This window comes from Myotis brandtii, unplaced genomic scaffold (assembly GCF_000412655.1).
Source record: "Myotis brandtii unplaced genomic scaffold, ASM41265v1 scaffold679, whole genome shotgun sequence".
NCBI lineage: Eukaryota > Metazoa > Chordata > Mammalia > Chiroptera > Vespertilionidae > Myotis > Myotis brandtii.
Window position 1 is genome coordinate 1002416 of NW_005370653.1, and position 9061 is coordinate 1011476.

Below are 9061 nucleotides of genomic sequence, written 5' to 3' on the forward strand. Positions count from 1 at the left end.
GGCTTTTTTTTTTTTTTTTTAAGACGCCCCAGTTCCTCTGGGGTGTGGCCGCCCTTGTTTCAGCAAGTGAATGAACCTAACTTTGTTAGATTATTAGGTTTGTTTCCGATGGGCTTGATCAGATAGGGTTTATCACTGTTTATTTTGGCGGACCCCCCTGCACGGCGTGAAGGTAGGACACCTTTAGCTCCATCTTAGGAGAAAACTGAAGCAGAATAACGATAACTTATGTACTGATATCCATCTATGCCCCGAAAAGGGCTGTAGGCTTTTTAACTTTAAAGTTTTTAGATTGCCTTTCAGCAGAGAACGACCACAGTGTTTTTAAAATTACCGGCATCCACCAAATTCAGACCAATCTTACAACAGTTACATGAATCTTCCTTTTCTTTGTAAACTACTTTCTTCTCTCCGCTAAATTGTGACACTATTTGCCTGACGCTCTATCCACTGAGCAAAACTGGCTAGGGCTACATGTTCAATTCTTTATGGTTAGTTGATTTAACCTAACAGCTTTAATAAATCATTTCTTTCCTGTAAAGCAGTGGTTCTCAACCTTCTGGCCCTTTACATACAGTTCCTCATGCTGTGACCCAACCATCAAATTATTTTCGTTGCTACTTCATAACTGTAATGTTGCTACTGTTATGAATCATAATGTAAATATCTGATGTGCAGGATGGTCTAAGGCGACCCCTGTGAAAGAGCCGTTCGACCGCTAAAGGGGTCGCGACCCACAGGTTGAGAACCGCTGTGTAAAGTATTGCCATGCTAGAATATCATTTATTAAATCTAAGTCATGAATGTCAGACCTTTAAGTTGGTTTCTCAAATGTTTATTCCCATTTTGCATTTTCTATTAAGTGACTGGGCAAGATTTACAAAGTACTTGTGCAGATTATCATTAGTACTGCCTCCCCCAAATACCTTCCATTATTCATTACGCCAATAATCAGACCTCCAGACATTTCTCTCTATATATAGTAACAAAAGTAAGTCAAAGACAGTAAATTGGTCATTCTCCTAAAGCGGAGAGTGCTTTTCAAAGACTACACAATAAGGCAGTTAGTGCGGCCATGTTGAAGAGTCCAACGCCAATTGCTCTGTATGTGAATTCACATTGTGGTGTCCATTAGCGACTCTTTTCCTGTATTTCAACAGGCAACAAAGCCTGTTCCAGGTTAATGACAGGGAAAATGGAACAGATAAGAGACATCACAAAGGACAAAGCTATAGGGCTTGGGAGGACTAAATAGATATAGGAGGCAAGGGTAGGAAATAAATCCAAGACATACTCCTGGGTCACTTAAAGAGTGAAGATGGGGTTTAAAAAAAGGGCTGGGGAAAAAGTGATTTCATTCCATTATTTAGGTTGGTAGAGGGACATGAAGAAAGAATAAGCTGCTTTTAATTATGTTATTTCAGGTAAAGAAGCAGATACAGGACCTGACTTTGAGGAGGTCAGGCTTTTGATATCGTAATGGTAATCATAAAAAAACTGAGAGCCATATTTTAATTTCTCTATATAGTTAGCATTAAGTCTTTCTGAATAATAATACTTTCTTCTTTTTAAGTTATGGATTCATCACCACAAAATTCAAATTCCCATAGTCTAGCACAAATACCCATGATTTTAAGAGGTTCCCTTGTATCAATTAAAATGGAAGATTCAAATTTTCATAAAAGTTAGTAAAGACAGCAGTAAACAGAAAAATAAATTTATCTTTATTGTTGAAAATCTGACTGAGATGTCCTCCATCATATGGGAAAGGTTTGAGCGATTTGGTGAGAAGGTCTCCTGCAGGTGCAGGTGCTGGTGATTAGATCTGAGATAAGCCAAACAGCACTGTTTGAGAAGCACAACTTTCATTTCGGGATTCAGCAACGTCTAACACAGTAACCGAGGTCTCTTTTCCTACCTCTTGGCCACAGATGGCTCCAGGGGTTTGGGCTGGGAATTACACAAGAGGGAGTCAGGGTTAAGGCACTGGACAGCTAGTTAGTGCCTGATGGCATAGCCTTGGCGACTTTGCAGGCTGGCACCAGGTCTCAGGTTCACACTCTCTCTCCTTTAATCAGAGATTAAAGAGGCCCACAGCTCCCTTTACATTCAAGTACCGCCTTCTAGCGGGCTGGTGCATGGGAAGGAAAAGGGCATTTCCTTCTGAAGTGAGCAAACTGCTCTTTTATGATTTTTACTACTAACCCTGGGAAAATAGACAAAGGTTTCAAGGCTCCTTCTTAAAACACTTCTCCATGTCCTTTTTTTCTTTCCAAATGGACAGACGTTGTTGTACCCAGATACTAATCAGTTTGGGGGCACCAGTTACTTACCAACCAACCAACTTGGGCCGGCATGAGGGGAGACTTCTTGGTGCTGTTTGTTACTATCAGCCTTCTCATGAGAGCCTTTCGTGGGAATTTCCAGGGGGAGACTGATACTCTAAGCAGGAACATTTAGGAAGAGGCATTCCCATAGTCTATGGGCCAGCGAGATACAGAAACTGGTCCCAAGTAGCCACTGGCTTGGAACGGGGTAGATGAAGTGGGAACTGCCCATACAGTATAGTTAGAAGTATTGATATTCCTAGAAGCTTCTTTTTTTTCTTTTCTTATTATTACTGTCTTCCCTCTGTCAAATCCTGAGCCAGCCACTTTCCCCTGGTTGCCTGGGGAGATATAGGAAAGGAACATACAGGGCAGACCAGGCACGGGAGAAGGTATATGAGGTGGAGACAGCAATGTCACATGGCAGAGGGAGAGCAAGGCCACCACCAGGCACGAGCCCCACAGTCTCTGAGGGCAGAGCCCAGAATGGCACTGAAGGGTTGTTGCTTCAGAGAAGGGTTCCGGCATAACAGTGAGGAGGCTCCCAAACAGTCCCAGGCCCGGCTGCCCCTTCTGTGGCACCCCAGCCCCGGGGAACCTGGCTGCTGCGTCGATGTCCCTTGAGATGGTGCTGGTTTGGAAGCTGCCAGTCCCAGGCCCAGCCCCAGGGCTGGCCGCCCCTTCTGTGGCAGCCGAGTTCCAGTTCCAGCCCCGAGGAACCTGGCTGCTGTGTCGATGTCCCTTGAGATGGTGCTGGTTTGGAAGCTGCGGCTGGAAGTGAGCGAGGTCAGGGGACATGGGGCTGGCAGGCTGCTGAGGCTCTCACCTCAGTGTCTCCGGTCGTCTCAGCACCACTGCACGCAGCGACCCCCCCAGCAGCCCAGAGATGCTTCTGACGGAGGAGGGGGGAGACCAACTTGGCGCAGGCGGCCATGTTCAGGGGAAGAGGAGAGCTGCTCCCAGTGCAGAGAAGACGGAAGTCGAATTCTTTATTGACAGAATCAATCAAACACTCATGGCAGAGTTGGCCACAAGGACCCAACACAGCACACTGTGACATTCACATGACACCTATTTAAATGTGACTCCTCTCGGTCCTTCAATTCTGTACAATGATTACAGAGTGGCTCTACATGGAAACCACCTCCCCCACACCGCCCCTGTCCACTCAGTTCATAGAGACAAACAGCTTGCTCCAAATTTATAAAAAGATAGGCTAAGAGACAAAAAAATAACCAACTAAAATAAGCTGTCAGGCCTAATCAAGAACGGCTTAATATTACTAATTCTCTTCTTTGAACATTTTACTTAAGTGCATTATTAGAGCTACCAGTTCAGGGTTCCCACCAAGCGCATCAATTTGTTTGTAGGCTTTAGCTTCAAGCTCTTTCAGAGTATTCCGCGTATATTCAAAAGAACCCACATTCTCAAGATAATGTACACAGTATTTTTTAATGTCTACGTTTTCGGTTCTCTGGCGCAAGATGTTCTGCACCTGCGTGCTTTCAGGCTTGAACCAAATAGCATGAATAGTAGGGAACGAGAACTTTCCCTCCGTGAGATCTTCACAGAAGCTTTTGTTTTCACTATATTCTTTGGAGTGTAGATTAGCATAATCATCTCTAATTTGGAAAAAGAGCCCAAGTGTATCAAGTAGTGACTTTAAATCTTCTTTGTAATCAGAGAACAACTGCATGAGACCTACCGCCAATCCAAACAGTCCACCTGTCTTCTGCTGCACCATAGCTTTATATTCTTCTTCCGTGGGACAGGTGTAGCTATCCCGCCAATAAATATCCAGGCCTTGTCCCTGATGGAGTTCCAAGAGCTGGCGCGTAAAAAGCTTAACTGCATCGGGGTGATCAAGAGTTAAGACTTTCTCTAGGCCAAGAAAATATACATAATTGGCAGAATTGATGACAGACGGAATCCCATAGATGCTGTGCGCCACGGGAAAGCCACGTCGGAGCTTCGAGTTGTCTTCGATATCATCGATGAGCAAACTGGCATTATGCAACATTTCCGTCACTTCAATGATAATCTAACAAAAAGACAATTGAAAAGTTCATTTTTTTCATATCTGAACTACTATATTAACAGATTATGATGGTCTCAGGTGCCTTAGTTTTTAAAAGTAGTAATTATTTAGCAACCTCAATATGAAAACAATAGATTGCATGAGCATTAAACAGAATTAAGAGCTAGGAGTATTTCTACGTGATGTCATAAATTTCTTGGGGATTAAGAATGAGGTTAGAGGCCCTGGGTAGGTTGCCTAGTTTGTTAGGGCATCGTCCCAATACATGATCCCAGCCTGGGTGCATACAGGAATCAACCAATGGAGGCATAAAATATACAAAACAATGTTTCTCACTCTCTCTCTACCCAAAGCAAAAAAAAAAGGGGGGGGGGGGAGGATTGGAATTGCCTAGATACCTGAAGCTTGTCGTCTGGAACTTTTAGCCAATGATTAAATGCCTGTGAAAGTTTGGTTCTCACTTGCTTACCTGCAATTAAAGAAAAAAATCTGGCAATGAAGTTAACACTTTAATTATAAAAAACATTTCAGAAATTTACTCTAAAACAGATCAGACTTGATAAATCCAACCCCATCAATCCATTACCCACTGGAGACCTTCCAGTGCTGGGCCCCTACTGGCCCCTTCTGTCAAAATTCACATTCTAAACCCCGCAACCTTAACATCAGGGCAGGCAAAAGAGGTTCTAAATCCTTCAGCAGCCCATCACTTTCATCTTAACTTGTATCAAGTTTTGGAATGGAATGGGGGAATAGGAATTATGATCTAATTCATTCCTTTTGAAAGGATGCCAGCCTAGTTAGTGGCAGTTAATTAGCACTGTCAATTTCAGAGAACATAGGCATTTTTGTTGTTGTTGAGAACATAGGTATTTTTAATGAAATGTACTTTGCTATTGAATTACCTCACACAATTACCTCTTAAAATTATCTAGCATTCCTTTAAATTAAAGTTTCAGAGAATGGACAGCTCTGCCGCTTTCCTACCAAAAAGTAACAACTGCCATGGCCTGAAGTATTCCCTTTTCTATGAGAAGGAGTATTTCAGGTCCAAGTAACTGGTTTATAAGTGAATTTTATTCTAAGAACTTACACTTGTTATATGTCTGAATTTTTACTATCATTTTTCCAAAGTTAAAAAAATATCATCAAAACATGTACATACACATAAACATGATTAGGCAAGTGTAACTGTAGGAAGCCATGACCAGGTGGCCCATCTTTATATAGGAATAATGTGGGTTATGCTTTTAAGTAACGTGATTTAGATGCATGACTATTTGGCTGTTAAAGAAACTGGTAGTATGGGAAATGGAGTGTGCGTGTGATGGTGGAAACATGAGCATGGAAGGTAACTGAAGCTTTTTGTTGGTGCACAAATTGGCACAGCTTTCCTTAATCTAGTAGGGAAGAGGAAAGTGTGGCATCCATAAATAATAAAACCTCCAAAAAGGTACTCAAATGTTTTAAGTATTTTTAATTTTTAGGTATGTTATATACTTGCATATTTTTTAAGGGTACCTCAAAAATGTCCCTTTTAATAACAAATCATCACTTTTCTCATATGCATGACCTTAAATATAAAAATCTCAAGAGCTGGCAAACCTTTTCTGAATTCTAACATTCAAATGACCGCTACTATGTAAAACCAACCCTGTTTGGTGTGGGTGGCAATAGATGTTTCTCGCTCACCCTCTCCCTCCCCTCTCTCTAAAAATCAATTAAAGAAATATTTAAGAATTGAAAAGTGTGTTTTTTGTAGTGTACTGTTGAGTATGTAGGTGAAACATAATAAAAAAATTTAGCACACCAAGCCATGGCTCTATTAATTTCGTTTTAGGTTGATGAATACTACAGAATGCCTATGTGAGTCTGAAGGCTAACATGTGAATGACCCCTACTATGTAAAACCTACTGAACCGCTACCTGGTAACTGAAGCAAGTACTTGTAGGGTTCTAGAAGAATTCTTTGGACTTTTTCTTGAGTCTTCTCCATTGTTGTTGGATTTCAAAGATGATCTGTTAAAAAAGAGAATCATAAATATGATCTCATTAATTAAATTATCGTTGAGTGTCAAACTGCAAAGGAATTTGTATCTCAAGGTATTTGTAAAGCCAGACTTTGTTTCATTTTAAAAGAAAATTCTATGGGTATGAAATCTTGAGAACATTATGCTCAGTGAAAGAAGCCAGTCAAAAAAGACTACATACTGTACTATTCCATTTACATGAACTATTTAAAACAGGCAAATCTATAGAGGCAGAAAGTAGATTAACAATTGCCTAGGTAATGTTAGGGTAGGAGGGCAAGGGAGTGACTACTAATGAGTGCGATATTTCTTTTGGGGGCCATCAAAATGTTCAAAAATTAGATTGTGGTGGTGGTTGCACAGCTCTGTGAGTACACTAAAACCCACCTAATTGTATACTTTACACGGGTGAACTATGATATATCAATTATATCGAATTAAAAAAAGGGAAAGTTTTCATTCAAGTGATTGGTCAGTGTTCACCTGGATTTTAAGGAATAAAACTTATATTAAACCTTTTATATTTACTCAACCGTGAAAGGCTTATATTGTTGTCAAATCAATGTTAAAACAAACCCACAGATTTAGATTCTTCTATATATAATTGATTATACAAATTAGTAAACATACTTGTTTCTATGAATATTAAAATGTTTTATACACTATATATAATTTAAGGGGAGACTTCCCTCCTGTATTTTCACTACAATCAGTCCATTTCAGAGATTCTGATTTAAGACAAGACATGCATTATTAAAAATATTCTCTTCCTTTATTCTTCTTAAATTTACATTTACTTTGGTATTTCCTAGCATATCACTCATGGTCTGCCTAGAATCCTCCTTCACTATTGAATCTCTACTCTCCTGCTCTGTAAAAATCTATTTTTATTTGTCCCCACATTAGGAGTTTTCTAATTGCTCCGACATCTTTGGCACATTTCAGGTTTTTCCCCTTTATCTGCTTTCTTTTGATTCTTTGGACAATGATTTTTTGTCTTTAGGATAATGAACTTAAAGAACTGGCCTGTCTGTGTGGCTCAGTTGGTTGATCTTCCTCCCCAGGGCACATGCCCAGGTTGCAGACTCCATCAGCTGTAGGGGTGGGGGTGGGTGGCAACAGATGTTTCTCTCTCTCACCCTCTCACTCCCCATCTTTCTAAAAATCAATTAAAAAAACATACTTAAGAATTGAAAAGTGTGTTTTTTGTAGTCTACTCTTGAGTATGTAGGTAAAACAATAAAAAAAAAATTAGCACACCAGGCTGTAGCTCTACTAATTTACTTTTAGGTTGATGAATACTACAGAATGTCTATGTGAGTCCAAAACTACTCACTTTCAAAACGCAAACTGCTTTAAACTTATTCAAACAATGGATGAATGACAAATACAAAAACATATTCTTTCCTCCGTGTGACTATTGCAGTTACTTCCTAGCTGGGTTCCCTGCATGAGCTAGTGATCTTTGTAAAACTGAAATCTTTCGAAGGGAAGTCTTCTCTCTCTTTCCACTGGAAAAACACACAAACAAACCCCAAACTCCTTAACACAGTTTGTAAGGATCTGGGTCCCTGCTCCTCCGGCCCCAGTTCCCCTTATTTCAAAAGCTCCCGTTTGACAGAAGGCTTTCCAGCGTGCTCTTCTTTAGGTTTGAAATGTTCTTTCCTTATTTACCCGCAGCCAACCCCTCACCTCTCACGTCGATCCTCCCGGGCTCGGTAAAGCCCTCCCCGAGGTCCCTAACCGCACGGTCTATCTCCGATCCCCTATCACCGTGCAGCCAGCACTCGCCGCTGCTGCCCTTCCGCACCCGCCTGTGCGTGCAAATTACAGGGCTGAGGTCTCCCACTAGGCTGAGGTCCACCCAGGCAGGAGCCGGACCGGTTCCTCCGCCCGGTAGGCGTTCAGTGAGTACGCGGACTGAGCGAGCGAACGGAGACTGCTTTCTAACGCATTCGAGGGTGAAATCGGGGCGCGCACATTTGCGCATGGAAAAAAAAAGATCAAGGGAAGGATCTGGTGTCAGAATGGCTACAGAGAGACCTACAAATGCAAGCGCAGCTCGGAAGCGCAGGCAACCTTTCCGGCCGACGACGGGTCTGCAGAGAACGACCCGAGAAGCGGGCGGGGGGTTGAACAACTCCTCCGAGGCCGACTTTCCCCCGCGGCGGGGCCGGGAGCCTCCAGCATCAGCTCCGCCTGCAGGGTCGCCGGGCCCTCGAGGCTCCGCTTCCTCTCCGCTCCGATGCCCCTTTCCGCCCCGATCCGGCCCCTCCAGTTCTTCCCCTTCGCCAGCGAGGGGACGCAGAACGTTCGGACCCAATCCGGTTCAGCATCCGGGGCCTCACCATCCTTCTTTCTTTCCTCCAGACCCCGCCCTCCTGCCCATCCGGTCCCCCCCGCCTGCCGCCACCACTGCCGCTCACGGTTCAGCGATGAGATCACAGCTTCCGCGCCACCGGTCCGGGAGTAGCTGGGCCCCGCATCAACTTCCCACTTTATAGCTCACACCCGGGCTCCTCCCGACGCTTCCATGAATCCCTCCCCCTACTTCATCAAGGAACTCTCCGCCCTCCTCGGCCGCCAGCGCCGCCGCATTATTCTGTGCAAGAAAATGCGCCATCCCGGTCCCACTGCGCAGGCGCCGCCGCCACCTCCCTGCACAG

The 9061-nt window shown here is 43.1% G+C and overlaps 1 protein-coding gene and 1 long non-coding RNA gene across 3 annotated transcripts; one reads left to right on the plus strand and one right to left on the minus strand.

The window, feature by feature from the left end:
• Nucleotides 1-3299: 3299 nt before the first annotated feature.
• On the minus strand, nt 3300-9055 carry GGPS1 (geranylgeranyl diphosphate synthase 1). Of its 2 annotated transcripts, none has more exons than XM_005881340.2 (4): nt 8822-9055; nt 6292-6384; nt 4764-4834; nt 3300-4368 (listed from the first exon to the last, which is right to left on the minus strand). In XM_005881340.2, the coding sequence occupies exons 2-4, from the start codon at nt 6359-6361 to the stop codon at nt 3610-3612; spliced, it is 900 nt and encodes a 299-aa protein (XP_005881402.1). In that variant the 5' UTR covers nt 6362-6384; nt 8822-9055; the 3' UTR covers nt 3300-3609. The 2 variants fall into 2 exon arrangements, with proteins under 2 accessions (XP_005881402.1, XP_005881403.1); XM_005881341.2 differs by lacking the exon at nt 8822-9055 and adding an exon at nt 8443-8813.
• LOC106723913 lies at nt 4842-6066 on the plus strand. The gene is made up of 2 exons (XR_001359658.1): nt 4842-5716; nt 5770-6066. It is a non-coding gene; the product is annotated as an uncharacterized LOC106723913 (long non-coding RNA).
• Nucleotides 9056-9061: the final 6 nt, after the last annotated feature.